This window comes from Suillus plorans (genome assembly GCF_016647745.1).
Source record: "Suillus plorans strain S12 chromosome Unknown HD556scaffold_7, whole genome shotgun sequence".
In the NCBI taxonomy this organism is placed as follows: Eukaryota; Fungi; Basidiomycota; class Agaricomycetes; order Boletales; family Suillaceae; genus Suillus; species Suillus plorans.
The window spans coordinates 627705-641918 of record NW_024537391.1 but is presented as its reverse complement, the minus strand read 5'-3'; the positions used below and the strand labels follow the sequence as shown (position 1 = coordinate 641918).

The following is a 14214-nucleotide window of genomic DNA, read 5'->3' as shown; positions in this document are numbered from 1 at the left end:
GGACAGTTACGATCCAAGCTACCCCACACACTTACGTCTATTATTGTACTAGTACATTTATTGACCAAAGTTAACGTTCATAAACAGGTACTTGACGCGAATGCGAAGCTATTACGACGGATCTCAATACAGCATCCAAACATGGAAATGACATTCTGCCAATGATCATACGTGGTGAGTCTGTGACTACTCGCGCACTCACACCATGATGGCCTTTGCCAGTGACTGCATTGACAGTAGCTGGGACCCGTTGCGGTTGTGAAACATCTTGAAGATCAATGCAAGCGGTGAATTCTAGCTGATGTCCTGCATTGTGACGCACAGGATATGTCCTAGCACCGGATGCAACACTGCTGCGGTCTCACTGGGCCGCTTTCAACTCTACCCTAGTTCAGAATAGGCGCATAAATTTCAGAGACTAATGATCTAGGTAAACCGACTGACCTGCTTCGTTTCGTGAACTTTCCAATCTTGTTCAAAGGCGCATTGTTCTTGCATTGCATAAGACGCCCGTCAGACTCGGTTTGCCACCGACTGGTCTAAAATTTTGGGGTTTCATCTGCGGTGCAGCGGTGCCGGGGAGGTGCGCGTTATTAAATACGTGAGAAGAGCATAGCTATCTATACTAAAGACACAAGAGAAGATCCGACCTCTCACACACAGCGGCATCCGGTGCAAGCAACGTTCTTCATGTGACATGCTCGTGCGTACGTCCACATAAAACTGACACCGTAGAGAAAGATCACATTCCTTCTATTTGCTCTGGCCGAGAGGGATCAGGAAATGTAAGTCTCCCTAGGTAGCCGTGGCGGAAGTAAGATGATCGTTCTTTTTCTATATTACGCGGAGACGGTGTAATCTGAAATAGTTGATAGAAATTGAGAAAGAGAATCCAGGAAGAGGCAGCAGTGCCATGTGGCCCTGAGAGTGAGTACTCGTGCATGTAGTACAAATGTAGTACAAGTGTCATACCCGGGAAGTTTAGTACAGCCACCGACTTGTTTGGCTCTATTTGGAGCCCCACTTCGCTGAGCAGAAACTAGTGAACAGGGAAGCCGTCGTTCCCAAAATCCCAAACTCGTCGGTGAGTCTCTTTATGCCAGTGTTGAATAAGTCCACAGCACAGTCCGATGTCGATAATATTTGATTTTGGAGAGTTTGAGCCCAAAGAAGTCGATGGATGGATGGATTCATACTCGGATGTGTTGATGATGTGGTCACCCTGGAATCCTGCATCTTCGCCGAAAGTCGAGCACTAACCATTTCTTTCAGACCGCCATGGCCATCAAGATCCCCATTGTCAAGAAGCGCACCAAGCATTTCAAGTGTGTACAAAGCAGCAGCACTTCATAAACCAGGACTCATTTTCTCCAACACAGGCGCCACCAGTCCGACCGTTACCACAGCGTCAAGGAAGCATGGCGGAAACCCAAGGGTATTGACAACAGAGTGAGGCGTCGGTTCAAGGGCCAGCTCCCCATGCCCAAAATTGGTTACGGGAGCAACAAGAAGGTAGAGATGCTCCTCCGCTGCTAGATGCGCATGCTTATGCTCTGTACAAGACTCGTCACCTTCTCCCCAACGGCCTTAAGAAGTTCCTCATCAACAATGTCAAGGAAATTGACCTCCTTCTGATGCACAACAAAAGCTACGCGGCAGAAATCGCACACAACGTCAGCAGCCGCAACCGCAGTATCATTCTTGAGCGGTAAGTCTTGATTACTTCTGGGTCTTGTGCTCTTTAATATTCTGATGCGTCTTTTAGAGCAAGGGCTCTCGGAGTGAAGGTGACCAACTCTGCAGCACGGCTGCGGTCAGAAGAGTGATTTGTTGTCGTTGTTGTTTCTTATTCACGCCATTCCCATGTATTCATTTCATATGCTGGAGATAATCTCAACATGCAAGCATGCTTCAGGCTGAATGATCAATCGATCATGTATCGTCAATCTGTGTAAGATCGGTCACATGTGCATGAGGATATTGTGCTATTCCTGTCTAGCTGCTGATAACCTGAGATTGCCTAATGAGGTACACAATCACATCGCTCATTGATCAAAGGAGGTGCACTAGCTATCACCTTCACCTGAACCACCTAGCATGTCTTTCAAATCCAGGCATGAAAACGTTCGTTGCATACGCTCGTAGCTAATCAGCACGTCCAACAGACCAGCTGTATTTGCTACCAAGTTGTGGTATTCAGCAGATGGTTCGTTGCTCCGCCAGATCACCTACTCAAACACTGGATATCTTCTCTCAAACAACAGGGGACACTCTCGATACGGAGCTCTCGAACTGGCTGGCTGGCGTTAAGCCTACTGACGAGGACGACTTTGCGCCGCCCGTCGCAAGCTGTAAAGCGATTATCGCTCCGTATGTTCTCGCTCCTGTCTCTTCTTTGTTTCTGAGTTAGAGCTACTAGCCACGCTGGTTACTCCTACTCCGGCCCTGCAGCTGCTTGGGCGTACAAGAGCATATCCACTGCTGGAATGTGAGTGCCTCACTCCCAAATAATAAATACCCTTGATGAGATACACTACCGTGCAGTTCTCGAGTATTCATACTAGGCCCATCGCACGCATTCTATCTCGGTGGATGCGCACTCTCGAAATGTGAGACGTACGAGACCCCACTAGGAAACCTCACACTAGACAGGGAAGGTACAGCTCACACTAACAGCTAGCCACCCAAATCTAACCCTACACCCAAGTCATCGAAGAACTCTACAAGACCAAACGATTTGAATACCTCCAACCACGCAGGGATCAAGGTGAGCACAGTATCGAGATGCACCTGCCCTACGTATACAAAGTGTTCGAGGAGTAAGTTGTACCTTATCCCTCCCTCCTCTCATCCGTTTCGAGCCTGGTTTGCAGGTCCATCGATAATATCAAGATCGTGCCGATCATGGTCGGTGCTATCGATCAGGAGCAGGAAGAAGAGTATGGGAAGATCTTAGCGCCGTACCTTGAAAGGGACGATACACTCTTTGTTATCTCTTCTGATTTTTGTCATTGGTGCGTTTGTTTTGGTGGTGTCGGTGCATTAACATTGAATTAAGTGTTTGATGTGCGGTGCGGTACATAGGGGGCACTCGCATTATGGATACACATTCTATTATCCCGAGACAATTCCTAGCGATGTCCCAGGTGTTCATCTACGCCGTAGCGGTCCGCGCCCAGCACCCTCCCGACCCATCCACGCGTCCATTTCAGATCTGGACCACGAAGCGATGGATATCCTCGCCCAACAGCCTGCGTCTACTGCACATACCAAATTTGTAGCGTACCTGGAGCGCACGCATAATACAATTTGCGGACGACACCCCATCGGGGTGTTGATGGGCGCACTCAGTGCGCTGGAAGAGAAAGGCAAGCAGGCGAGAATGAAATGGGTGCGATATGAGCAGAGCAATCGGTGTGTGTCGTTCGATGATTGGAGCGTGAGTTATGCGAGTGCGTTTGTTACTTTTTAGAGGGGGCATGCACAATGCGATCAGCGATGCCAGTGTATAACAACAATATATTTGACTACAGATCATAATATGCATGGGTGTGGAGCGCTGGGCCCAGACTGCTGACCCATAGTCTACCTGAGGACAGGAAAACACAGTTAGACACTATGCGCTACGAGTCGCTCTTAGCCCTGAGGAAGTTCTCCCAGACGGCCATAACACGTCTACGAGACTAGAATGGGGCGTGAGGTATGAGTGAATGAGTGGGCGGTTTTATAGCTCATCGGCTGATTTCGGGTGGAAATTGATTAAGTGCGGTGGGAGCTGATTTTTTTATTGGACACACGGTGACATGTGTGGGACCCAGATTGCGGGGAGATTTCAGATCGTTTGCATCATGGCAAAATAATATTGCATGAACCTCGAAAAAGACAGACTGAGAGAGGAAAAAAGACCAAAAAAAAGACAAAACGAATCAGAGAAAATGATATGTATACGAGCAGGTGTAATCAGCATCGGTGTCAGTTTCAGTCAGTACACATTAAATCAAGTCGTCAATCGAGCTATTCTGCAACCTTGGGGGCGCCTATTATACGCGTACAACTCCCCTATGAGAGTGAGGGGAATGCGGTCTCGTCGTCCACGTTGATGGCAGATGCACCTGGAGCGGAATGACCGTTCGCGCCACCACGTCCGCGTCCCCCACGACCACGGCCCCTCTCGCCACGGCTCCGCTCTCCGCCACCCCTGTCTCCACCACGACCGCCACGACCAGGACGGCTTGGGCGTTCGAAGCGAGCTTCGATTTCAATGAAAACTTTTTCATCTTTCTTGGTACGAGCCTTTGGAGCAGATTTAGCCTGGTGGAGATGTGTGAGATACGATTAACAGGTATAAGCAAAGAGGTACCTTTCCAGCGAAATACTCAGAATCGTCCTTCTGCAAGGGTGCAGCACCCTGGAAGACATCATCATCTGCACCGTCATTGGGCTTTCTGACGTCCAACTTTGGGACGAGTGCATTTTCCTTCTCGCGCTGTTGTGCAAGGTATTGGTCGAGAGTGAGAGTGTTATCTTCTTCTTCCTCTCTGTCACCGCGCCTTTCACGCCTTTCACCTGATTGAGGCTTTTCGGCACCTTCTGCTGCCGAGGGAGCAGCCCAGTCATCTGCAGGAGGAGCATCTGCGGGAGCAGCCCAGTCATTTGGAGAGGGGTTAGCTGCTGGGGCAGCCCAGTCATTTAGACCACTAGCAGCGTTCTCTGCCAAAGCGTCGTTTGTAGCGGCTTCCTCCGTTTTGCGTTCTGTTTCTCCATCATCGCCACCCCAAGAGTTGTGGACCTTTTTTTCAGAGTCGCTAGGTGAGAGGATGAGGGTGGGTGAAGAATGAGCGTGAGGGGGGACTTACGTTTTACCAGTTTGACTGTGCCTGTCAAATGGACGACCACGTCCACCACGGTCACCACCACGACCGCGGCCTCTTCCCCGGCTTTCTTTGCGCTCGCCATCGACTTTTATTTATCAGATATGGATTTAAAAGAAAGAAAGTACTCACATCGCCTTGGTTTTGGCTCTGGAGCTGGCTGATCATCAGTTGGAGGGGCAGCAGGGGGTGCAGCGCCTCCACGCTGGTAGTATCTACCCCCACGAGAGGCAGGGCCTCCGCGTCCACGAGTACGAGTTTGTTGTGATTGTGGAGCTGACGCTGGTGTCGCAGGCTCAGCTGAAGGGGGAGGGGGAGTGGATGGCCTGTCCTCTGTTAGTATAAGAAAGTAAGTGACTGAATGAAATGATAAAATCAAAACCTGCCGTCCAAGAGTGCAAAAGGGTTTCTTGTGGCCACCGACATGGCCGGTTTTTTAAGGATCAGTCAGAGTGAGGATGAGATTAGAGTGCTAGTTGTGATGACCCCGTAAACACGAACTGGGGTCCTTTCAAGCCACTGTACAGTTTATGACACGTGCTAGGTATAAAAACCAGTCTGCTTCGAATTCAAAGGGTTACGCTTAAAACAAAACAGGTTAGTTTCATGCAGTTCGGAAGACGAACGTCCTTCTAACTAAAATTTTATAGCCTTCAAAAGCATCTCGACGAGTTTTACCCGCCTTTTTTTGGATGGTTGTGGAACTATGACCTTGAGACCGTCATAAATGGGCTGAAGAGTGATTTTCGATGGGACTTGGGTGCGGTACGTTCGTAGTGGAGACTATTCATGGTCACCGTTTGGGCGAAATTCGCAATGTCTCGTTGTACAAGCTTTGATGTCCGTACAAGCTTGTTTTTGATGCAATTAAACTTTCGTAAACAAGCACGTTAAAGAGTCTCACGTTCTCTCTCTTTCTTCAATGTCATGGCTGCAAGACGAATGGACATTTCATCGCTACTCTGCGACGACAACGGCAACAATGACAACGACGACGAGCAACAGTCGTCGTCCTCACCATTAATCTATCAGCCTGTTATTCTAGCTCCACATCTTCGTGGTAAACACGCACGACAGGCCCCAACTCATAATTACATACCAGAATTAACTTCACCCAACATGCCACCAAGAACTATCGATGCCCTACTGCACCATCCTTCACCACGTCCAGATTCTTCTCATTCTCATTCTTCGGTAAACGCTCTCCTAAATCCAGTTCGTTCGCCTTTCGTCAGTATTCCTCTTTTATCACACCCTTTATCTCTTAATCCTACACAGTCAATGTCACATCCTCGAACAGGTCTTGATGCTCTCGTCCATGCTGCATCAGAAGAACGAAGGCGCATAAGCGCAGGTTCATCAACAAGTGAATCTAGTACAAGTCCAGTCAGCTTACCCCCTCCCCGCCCTTATCCATTATACATCACAGACGACTCACCTCGTCCACACAAGAGAATAAGAGAATCTCGCTCTCCAACTCCACCACAACGCTCAGCCCCAAACCCAAGTCCAACAACAAGCGCTCTCAGCTCAAGTCTCACAGGGCCCGGAATCCCACATTTATCTTCTCCCTCCAATATACCCTTGTCAGGCCCAGGCATAACACCTCCACACTATCACCCACCTCTACATCGTTCCCCCACAATAGCACGCCATTCCCCTATCGTTCCCACCCGAATGTCACCCATCGTATATGCCGCAATGCGCTCTGACGTCCCCCGTCTCGGCAGGGCGGTATGGGATGAAGAGGAAGTTGACGATATCAGAAGGCGTGAAGAACCCCTCAGGCAGGAACGCCAGCACGATAGAGATGACTACCAGCTACGGCACAGACAAGAGCCCGACCCCCACCAGCTAGACTTCCAACTGGAGATCCGTCAGCGCCAAGAACTGGAGATCCGTCAACGTCAAGAACTCGAGCTCCGTCAGCGTCATGCAAACGAAATCATTCTCAGACAGCGTGAAGAGGTCCCTCGACAACAAGAGCTCGAGCGCTGGCAGGGTGAGAGTGTTCTCCGCGCACAGGAAGACTCTGCATGGAAAGTAGAAGACATGCGCGGGCGGAGAGACACATTGCATCAATCCCCCCGGGAAGACTCTCAACGTCGTGACAGATCCTCACATCGCCAGCCATCTCTACATCGCCCAAAACGTGATACCTCTCTACATCCCGTGCGCGATCCCCTCCTTCACCCAAATGATATGGACCCTCGATATCGTGAACAGCTGATGAGACAGCTCGATCAGGAGCTTCAGAGGAGGCAGGAGATAGAGCGGGAGTTGCAGCGTCAAGAGCGTGAGCGTCGGCAGGGCGAGGAACTTCTTCGACAGCAAGAAGAGGCCGCTGCTCGGCAGGTAGAGGAGTTAAGAATGCGTCAGGAACAACGCCGGCGGGAGGAAATAACTTTGAGGCAGAGGGAGGCAGAGGCAAGGAGGCGCGAAGAAGAAGAGGTCCAGCTGAAGGCCAAGGCTGAGAACGAACGCATTCGTGCGGAAGCCGAGCAGCGTCAGCGTGAAGAACTCACTCGAAAGCGGCAAGAGGAGGAAATCGAGAAGCGACGCCGCCAAGAAGAGCTCGAGAAACGGAGGGCGGAAGAGGAGCTCGAGCGCAGACGACAGGAAGAAGAAGCCGAGCGGAGACGACAGGAAGAGGAGATTGAGCGCAGACGCCAAGAAGAGGAGGCTGAGCGCCGACGCAAGGAGGAAGATGCCCAGCGACGACGTGTCGCAGAGGCTGAGCGTCAACGTATCGCAGAGGCTGAGCGCCAACGTGTAGAGGCTGAGCGCCAACATATAGAGGCTGAGCTACGTCAACGTGCAGAGGCCGAACGAGCAGAAGCCGTGCGCGCTGAGCTTGAGCATCGTCAACGCATTGAGCGCGAACAGCGCCGCCGGGACGAGGAACATAAACGCCAAGAAGAGCTCGAGCGGATGCAGCGCGAGGTGATGTTGCATCGGCAACGAGAGGAGGCTTTGCTCAGGCAGAGAGAAGAAGCACGCAAGATCCGGGAGGAGGAAGATCGTGCGCGCAGGCTGCGCGAACAAGCTGAGAGGAAAGAACGGGAAGACCTTGAGCGCAAGCGTCTTGAGGATCTCGAACTACAGGCTCGGCGAGAAGAGGCCGAACGCAGACAGAAAGAGGAGACCGAACGCAGACAGAAGGAGGAAACCGAACGCCAGCGTGCAGAGCTCGAACGCAGAAAATTGGAGGAACTTGAACGCCAGCAGCGAGAAGCAGCCGAGCGATTGCGATTAGCTGAAGAGATTCAACGCAAGGAAAGGGAAGCCCTCGAACGTGAGCAGCGGGAGGAGCTTGACCGCCAACGATTGGTGGAGGAACAGCGTCAACGAGAGGAGCGTCAACGAGAGGAACAGGAACAGCGTCAACGAGAGGAACAAGAACAGCGCCAACGAGAGGAACTCCAGTGGAAACAACGTTCAGAAGCCCTGCGACGACAACAAGAAGAACTTTCACTTCAACAGCAGCAGGAACTCGAGCGCCGACAGCAGCTTGAGCAGATGCATTTGGACGAAGTCCAGCAGGACGAAGATGTTGATACGAGTCCAGACGCTGTGGAAGGCGAGGACGAGCAGCCACAGCCATTTATACCTACCTCCACATCCGGCTCCCCGACCATCCAACCTTCGCCCGATGATACCGCTGAACGTAACTTGCCTCCTATGTATCGTGGTAAGACAAAGGTACATTCTCCAACGCTTCCGCTCTCCCAGCCAAGTAAGGTGGAGGAGCAAGAGACGCGCCTTCCTTCTCCCGTCCACGCCACTGCACCCTCCGCGACGGAAGGCCCACAACCCCCTTTATATTTATCTTCCACTCGTGTGTCTCCTACTCGTCCCTTCCACTCTCCCATACACAAACCCGACCCCTCTTCTATGGATGTGGACGAGGAACTCCTGAGTCTCATCGAGGATCGCCCATCATTAAATCACAAAGCTTCGCGTCTAAAACCCAAGCCGTCACCTTCTCCACAACGCCCATCTCCTCCAGATGACGAGCTCATGCCTCCTCCCCCTGCGGCGCCTATCAAAAAGAAGGTAGAGCCAGCAAAGGCCGGGAAGAAGAAAGGGATGGCTGCTCCTAAGGTGATATTTTATTTTATTTTGTAGTATTCAGATGACCCATTTTCGTGTCATAGCCCCCTCCGAAACCCAAGCCTCCACCAAAAGCGCGTGCAAAACCTCCTCCAAAGACGAAAGCCAAGGAACCCACGCCGAAAGATGTTCTCAAGAACAGTCTCTTTGCAAAGCATGCTGCTGCCTCACGGTCACGATCTGCGTCTGTCATGCCTGTCGACACAAAGGAGGAGCCGGAAGACGAGGACAGCGAGAGGGAGGACGATAAGCTGTACTGCGTGTGCAAAACACGATATGACGAAGATCGAGTCATGATTGCATGCGATCGGTGAGTGTTCCCTCTTTTCAAGAGCAAAGCTAATGTATTTGTGGTGTAGCTGTGACGAATGGTATCATACACAGTGCGTCAACATGCCCGATCTTGAGGTCGATCTTGTGGATCAGTTCATCTGCCCGGTGTGCATCCAAAGTGAGTTATCACTATCACGCAGAGATTCAACTTGTTCATTTGTTTTGGATGCGTTTGCAGCTAACCCCCACTTGCACCTTCAAACGACGTATAAGCGCCGCTGCTTTTTCGGGTTGAAGCATACAGACCCATCATCGTCGAATGCGTGCCACAAACCCTCTCGAGGTGTATTTTCGAAGTATTGTTCCGACGAATGCGGCATCAAGTACATGCAGATGCGTATTTCGCAATGGGAACGCAGCGGTGGCAAACGCGACAAGCTCTGGGAAAGCGTCAAGAACGCAGAAAAGCGTGAAGGCGTTGTCGCCTGTGCAGACGTGAAGATGGAGATCGACAGTAAGCTATCACCTGCGCCTATTTCTGCACAGAAGCGCAAGGCGGACCGTGAAATTGCATGCTTGAATTCACGCCTCGAGAATGTGGTGAGGGAGCGGGAGATGATGAAACGTGAGATGGATATGGTGTTGTGGAGGGAGAAGTTGGTGAAACTTGCTTCTGAGCGGGCGGAAAGGGTGGATGAGTGTGGGTGGGATCAGAGGCTTTGTTTTGGTGAGGAGGAGTGGGATGATTTTGGTGCGGAAGTGTTGGAGAGCTATGAGGAGAAGGCAAAGGAGGAAGCATCAGATGATGTCATGCAGGTAGATGGCGTCACGACCGGTCATGGGGAATGGTGGTGTACGGGGAAGAAAAAGTGTGAGCGACATGCAGGGTGAGTGTTGATTCATGGATTTTGACGTGGGGTATCTGACTGTAGCTTAGGTGGCAGAAACTACGCGTTGCCGAGGTTGCTTTTGATAAAGAAACGAAGGAAACGATCCTCTCCACTCTCACCACTCGCGAACGCGAAATAAGGAAAGGAATCGAAGATATTTTATACCCACCATCAACGAATGCCTCTCAGGCGCCGTCCAAGCCCTCACTTGCAGATCCGCCACTAAATGGCACTAGCAAACCTCGGATTAACGGGGAGACTATAGAAAAGGGGAAGAAGAAGAAATCGTAATTCACACCACTGTATTTTTAAGACATTTTTTCTTGTTTGTTGTCAGAGTATTTGACGTCCTATCTCGCTTTTTTGCAGTTCTTGATAATGATGTTTTCGTCTTTTTTGTAGCCCTGGCCTTTACCCGGTGATACCGCACATTTATGCTAGATGGACTCAATAAACCAATACGCCCATAGGCGGTATGCATGAGGAATGAATAAACAGTATTAGTACGATAGTCCATCAATAGCCATCGCCCTCGCCACCCTCCTTACAGAACCCTTTCTGCTCATATAAGACCTTGGATTTGAAATCTTCGCGTGCCTTCTTATGTGCGATATCCCTCTTATGATATGGATCAAGAACGGAATAATCCACTTGTTGTAATGGGACATCATCCTCCTGATCGAGATCCTGCCAAGAGACATCGACAACGTAAATGCACCTGCTGCATGGCGCTCGAATACGTACAATTTCGCCAAGCAACACGACATTCTCCCCGCGTATGAGGAAGAGGCCGTGCCAGTGTTCTGCGAATGCTTTACCATGAAATATTCGCTCGACGGTGTCTTCGAGGACGAGGTTAGCTGAAAAAACGGGCGAGTTGGAAGAGTCAGCGGACTTATCGTATGCTTAACGAAAACAAACTTACCAAATTGATCATAAGAGCGTAGTACACCGTGTAATTTTCGCCCGTCTCTGAGGACGACCAACATCTTTCCTGGGACGGGCGAAAGAGTGCATATCATAATTGGGGGGTAAAGTGATCATGGAGACTTCAGGTCGAATGGTTGCCGTGCAGTTGACTGTGTAGACGTACTGTCCACGCAATCTACCAGTGATCCCGATGTCGTGAATGGGATTAAAGAATCCATGGAAGGTAGTTAATGCTGCTCCCGAGCAGCGAATAAGTACTACGAGATGTAAGGAGAGACCAAAAGCTGTAAAAGTTTGAGATTTGTTCTTGATGTCGTTGGTGGGAGTGAGGTTATAATTTTTGATGTACTCACCGAATACAAGCTGATATGGCCGAGTCGTTAAGGCGAGTGATTTGAATACACATCATCACTTGGGCATTGCCCGCGTAGGTTCAAATCCTGCTGTCAGCGAATTTTTTCGGTCTTCTGACATTTTGTTCGGTTCGGGTTAGACTCCGACGGCTAGTACTAATTATCAATGGACTCCCAGCTCTTCGGTATACCCACTAGTAGAATATGATTGAGACGATCTACATCGCTAGACATGGTCAGTGTATCTCTTAATTATTCCATCTGGTGTTCACCAAGTCTTAGGGTTCAGATTAAACTGGATCAACACTAACTGGTGAGCGGATGAAGGTCAGGCTAAACTATAATTCAACCCGCGAATACTACAGGAAGAGTCCTACGGGTCTTCCAAAAGATCCTCCCTTGGCTGCTTATGGAGAGGTATCATCGGACCGTTGGCAAAGATCATCAACTCATGCATGATTCTTAGGTTCAAGCACAGGAACTTGCTGCCTACTTTCTAGCTCTTCCCGAAGAGAAGCGCCCCACCATCATATTATCTTCCCCTTACTGTGAGCACATCGCTTCTTAATTCTCTCAGGGCTAAGACTACCTTAGATCGGTGTCTGCAAACGTCCAAGCCGACCTCCCAAGCTCTTGAAGTGCCCATCTATGTTGAACACGGTGGGCAAATCCAAGTAGCGATGTACGTATATCAGCTCATAGTCGGTTAGGATTGTCCGAATGGTATTCCCCTGTCGCTCCTGGCACTGGCTTGCACCCTAGGCCATCGTCCGCTACAGTCATGCAAACATACTTTTCAGAGATCGACCCCTCGTGGTCCTCGATCTGGTATCCCACACGAAGAGGCGAGGACGTCGAAGCCTTGCATGAGCGCGCCAACGGTGTATTAGATTTGCTCATTACGGAGGTAGAAAAGCGCTTTGGCGTCAAGCATAAGAACATTCTTCTAGTCAGTCATGCTGCGACTGTCATCGTGCTGTGTCGGGCCTTGCTAGCACAACCAGATCTCCCTTTGAGAGTTGGCTGCTGCTCGATATCTGAGTTGTCTCGTAAATCGAACGCTTCAGGTGTATTGGGAGCTTGGGAAGCCAAGGATTTGGCTTCAGGGAGCCACCTGAAGGAAGGCGCATCCAGGGACTGGGGCTTGGAGGATATCCAGATTGCGAATGGCAAGGTAAGTGTGTGAGCAGGTGGAAGTCTGAGTGATACGCTGACGAAGCGAACCAGGTTATATCGGACCAAGGTGTTCCCGGGACGCAAGAAGAAGACAATTGTGGGCCCCAGATACATCGCAGCAGTTTGTGATAATTCTCAGAGCGATATACGGTAGTGTTTCGGAAACCTTTGACAAGTTAGACCAGGTAGAAGAATCAATAGAGTCACGCAGTAGCATGGTTTAAATGAGTCTGGATATGTGCCATCAATCTATTTTTGCGAAAGCTCCCTCCACGACCACTACCGGACGTGGTCCAGCAGTGTGATATTGCCCCCGACAAATCCCGAGCTATTGAGTGACACTACGAAGATGTCGGGCTCGATGTATTGCCAAAGTACTCCCATTGACCAGGTGACGGCTTCTCTTCTAGAGGCTCCCAGCTAAAGAATAAAATCAATAAGCGCAGAAAGACATGCTAAATCTCAAAACGCACGCCTTCCATTCAAGCATATTCTCGGCCAACTTCAGTTCATCTTTAGCAATATCCAACGACTCCTCGATTTGCCCCTCATCCAGTTGTTTCTCTACACTTGAAATGTCTCCATTTGCACCCTGTACAATGTTGAGTTTGTGTTTGGTGAGTGCCTCGACGCCCTGTCTGTAGACGGAGGTCGGCGGTATTGAAGCAAGGACGCTGAGCGTCGAATTATAAGTGTTGGAGAGTTCTGGGAGCGGATTTTGGTGGACGGCAAGACCGACAATACCAGTCGTCCTCTTAGTGACTTGTTGCAGCAATGGACGCGTGAATCTGAACATGACGGTTGCTGTTTAGCAAGAGTGTTTGATTCACTGTCTGAATTTGGAGTACAAATCGAGAAATCATAAAAGTCTTTCTACACCGTCATGGCCTCATTAGCTCTACACCAAACGCGCTCATTTATATCCACGTTCAGGTCGTCATGGGCGCAGCTGCCAGCTGCTGCTTCTCTAGCTGCTAACTTGGACCTGCGGCAAAAGTCATTCAGTTGGGCTCTACCAGGCTTGCAGTCCCTACTTGAACTGCTTCCTCCCATCGTCCTAGCAGTTCCAAAGAGTAAAATTTCTCACTCGCGAAAGTCGATGCGCAGTGCAAACAAGGGACTTAAAGACAAGCGGAGTAAGCCTCAAGTTTTTTTATCCATATCCTTCCCCCGACTGACTGACTGTTTTAAAGATATCGTCAACTGTCCAGCTTGTGGAGAGCCTAAGCTCGCTCATCATGCATGCAAAGCATGCTATTCTGCAATAATGAAGCGTTTTAGAATGGAGACTAAGAGGTTGGCAACAGAGACGACGAAACGCATGAGCGGGGGGAGCTGGTCGGAGGTCAAGGTGCCACCCATGATTGAGAGCCCTAAGGACTCATGATCTCCAGTGTACGTCCTCTCCTTATCTTCATGTCCCCATTATCTAAGTTATTGGACAGCATTTGCGCATTCCGTGCTCTAGAGTGATCTGTGCCGTGGCCCCAACGTCAGTTGGGTAGATGATATTCACTGTACTTACTTGACGACAAACTCGTAATAATCACCTTCAAGTTGTTCGAATTCTTCTTCACTTAAACAGAACGTGACTGCGTGGATATGATC

General features: G+C 50.0%; 9 protein-coding genes and 1 non-coding gene across 10 annotated transcripts; 7 read left to right on the top strand and 3 right to left on the bottom strand.

Annotated features, from left to right (window-relative positions):
• Positions 1 to 955: 955 nt before the first annotated feature.
• Positions 956 to 1921, top strand: HD556DRAFT_1338394 (ribosomal protein L32e). The gene is made up of 4 exons (XM_041301991.1): positions 956 to 1325; positions 1380 to 1512; positions 1563 to 1708; positions 1766 to 1921. Exons 1-4 carry the CDS (start codon positions 1279 to 1281, stop codon positions 1824 to 1826), a joined length of 387 nt encoding a protein of 128 aa, XP_041165042.1. The 5' UTR covers positions 956 to 1278; the 3' UTR covers positions 1827 to 1921.
• Positions 1922 to 2046: 125 nt separating this feature from the next.
• HD556DRAFT_1338384 (MEMO1 family) lies at positions 2047 to 3540 on the top strand. Its single transcript, XM_041301990.1, has 8 exons — positions 2047 to 2114; positions 2166 to 2206; positions 2265 to 2370; positions 2420 to 2488; positions 2545 to 2657; positions 2708 to 2819; positions 2874 to 3014; positions 3085 to 3540. Exons 1-8 carry the CDS (start codon positions 2098 to 2100, stop codon positions 3470 to 3472), a joined length of 987 nt encoding a protein of 328 aa, XP_041165041.1. The 5' UTR covers positions 2047 to 2097; the 3' UTR covers positions 3473 to 3540.
• Positions 3541 to 3691: 151 nt separating this feature from the next.
• HD556DRAFT_1338381 (uncharacterized protein) lies at positions 3692 to 5425 on the bottom strand. Its single transcript, XM_041301989.1, has 5 exons — positions 5258 to 5425; positions 5004 to 5204; positions 4857 to 4959; positions 4361 to 4805; positions 3692 to 4311 (listed from the first exon to the last, which is right to left on the bottom strand). The coding sequence occupies exons 1-5, from the start codon at positions 5295 to 5297 to the stop codon at positions 4060 to 4062; spliced, it is 1041 nt and encodes a 346-aa protein (XP_041165040.1). The 5' UTR covers positions 5298 to 5425; the 3' UTR covers positions 3692 to 4059.
• A 1-nt stretch (position 5426) lies between these two features.
• Positions 5427 to 9162, top strand: HD556DRAFT_889711 (uncharacterized protein). The gene has a single exon (XM_041311951.1). The coding sequence runs from the start codon at positions 5799 to 5801 to the stop codon at positions 8997 to 8999; it is 3201 nt and encodes a 1066-aa protein (XP_041165039.1). The 5' UTR covers positions 5427 to 5798; the 3' UTR covers positions 9000 to 9162.
• Positions 9152 to 10438, top strand: HD556DRAFT_1228747 (uncharacterized protein; the record flags this gene model as incomplete). The annotated part of the gene is made up of 4 exons (XM_041297250.1): positions 9152 to 9294; positions 9344 to 9435; positions 9496 to 10144; positions 10195 to 10438. Coding segments are annotated over 4 exons (1128 nt in total), but the record flags the coding sequence as incomplete, so codon positions are not given.
• Positions 10181 to 11414, bottom strand: HD556DRAFT_889838 (Sm-like ribonucleoprotein). The gene is made up of 4 exons (XM_041311952.1): positions 11241 to 11414; positions 11073 to 11141; positions 10892 to 11007; positions 10181 to 10834 (listed from the first exon to the last, which is right to left on the bottom strand). The coding sequence occupies exons 1-4, from the start codon at positions 11293 to 11295 to the stop codon at positions 10664 to 10666; spliced, it is 411 nt and encodes a 136-aa protein (XP_041165037.1). The 5' UTR covers positions 11296 to 11414; the 3' UTR covers positions 10181 to 10663.
• Positions 11415 to 11439: 25 nt separating this feature from the next.
• Positions 11440 to 11529, top strand: HD556DRAFT_t33. Its single transcript has one exon. It is a non-coding gene; the product is annotated as a tRNA-Ser (tRNA).
• Positions 11530 to 11634: 105 nt separating this feature from the next.
• On the top strand, positions 11635 to 12735 carry HD556DRAFT_1229241 (histidine phosphatase superfamily; the record flags this gene model as incomplete). The annotated part of the gene is made up of 7 exons (XM_041297275.1): positions 11635 to 11665; positions 11713 to 11743; positions 11796 to 11847; positions 11897 to 11978; positions 12025 to 12090; positions 12141 to 12604; positions 12658 to 12735. 7 exons carry the CDS (start codon positions 11635 to 11637, stop codon positions 12733 to 12735), a joined length of 804 nt encoding a protein of 267 aa, XP_041165036.1.
• A 212-nt stretch (positions 12736 to 12947) lies between these two features.
• On the bottom strand, positions 12948 to 13402 carry HD556DRAFT_1430028 (NADH2 dehydrogenase; the record flags this gene model as incomplete). Its single annotated transcript, XM_041304868.1, has 2 exons — positions 12948 to 13026; positions 13080 to 13402. The coding sequence occupies 2 exons, from the start codon at positions 13400 to 13402 to the stop codon at positions 12948 to 12950; spliced, it is 402 nt and encodes a 133-aa protein (XP_041165035.1).
• Positions 13403 to 13434: 32 nt separating this feature from the next.
• Positions 13435 to 14126, top strand: HD556DRAFT_889481 (uncharacterized protein). Its single transcript, XM_041311949.1, has 3 exons — positions 13435 to 13742; positions 13800 to 14001; positions 14052 to 14126. Exons 1-2 carry the CDS (start codon positions 13490 to 13492, stop codon positions 13991 to 13993), a joined length of 447 nt encoding a protein of 148 aa, XP_041165034.1. The 5' UTR covers positions 13435 to 13489; the 3' UTR covers positions 13994 to 14001; positions 14052 to 14126.
• The last annotated feature ends 88 nt before the right edge of the window (positions 14127 to 14214 follow it).

Bases quoted from the DNA above. Each gene is read 5' to 3' on its own strand.
- HD556DRAFT_1338394 (XM_041301991.1), top strand. From the start codon at position 1,279: ATGGCCATCAAGATCCCCATTGTCAAGAAGCGCACCAAGCATTTCAA. The intron at 1,513-1,562 runs GTAGAGATGCTC...GCTCTGTACAAG, and splicing joins GTTACGGGAGCAACAAGAAG to ACTCGTCACCTTCTCCCCAA. The intron at 1,709-1,765 runs GTAAGTCTTGAT...TGCGTCTTTTAG, and splicing joins CGCAGTATCATTCTTGAGCG to AGCAAGGGCTCTCGGAGTGA.
- HD556DRAFT_1338384 (XM_041301990.1), top strand. The intron at 2,371-2,419 runs GTATGTTCTCGC...TAGAGCTACTAG, and splicing joins TGTAAAGCGATTATCGCTCC to CCACGCTGGTTACTCCTACT. The intron at 2,658-2,707 runs GTACAGCTCACA...CCTACACCCAAG, and splicing joins CCTCACACTAGACAGGGAAG to TCATCGAAGAACTCTACAAG.
- HD556DRAFT_1338381 (XM_041301989.1), bottom strand. From the start codon at position 5,297: ATGTCGGTGGCCACAAGAAACCCTTTTGCACTCTTGGACG. The intron at 5,205-5,257 runs GCAGGTTTTGAT...TTATACTAACAG, and splicing joins CCCTTTTGCACTCTTGGACG to AGGACAGGCCATCCACTCCC. The intron at 4,960-5,003 runs GTGAGTACTTTC...GATAAATAAAAG, and splicing joins AGAGCCAAAACCAAGGCGAT to TCGATGGCGAGCGCAAAGAA.
- HD556DRAFT_889711 (XM_041311951.1), top strand. From the start codon at position 5,799: ATGGCTGCAAGACGAATGGACATTTCATCGCTACTCTGCGACGACAAC.
- HD556DRAFT_889838 (XM_041311952.1), bottom strand. From the start codon at position 11,295: ATGGATTCTTTAATCCCATTCACGACATCGGGATCACTGGTAGATTGC. The intron at 11,142-11,240 runs GTACGTCTACAC...CGCCCGTCCCAG, and splicing joins ACTGGTAGATTGCGTGGACA to GAAAGATGTTGGTCGTCCTC. The intron at 10,835-10,891 runs GTACGTATTCGA...GTCTCTTGGCAG, and splicing joins TCGTGTTGCTTGGCGAAATT to GATCTCGATCAGGAGGATGA.
- HD556DRAFT_889481 (XM_041311949.1), top strand. From the start codon at position 13,490: ATGGCCTCATTAGCTCTACACCAAACGCGCTCATTTATATCCACGTTC. The intron at 13,743-13,799 runs GTAAGCCTCAAG...ACTGTTTTAAAG, and splicing joins GGGACTTAAAGACAAGCGGA to ATATCGTCAACTGTCCAGCT.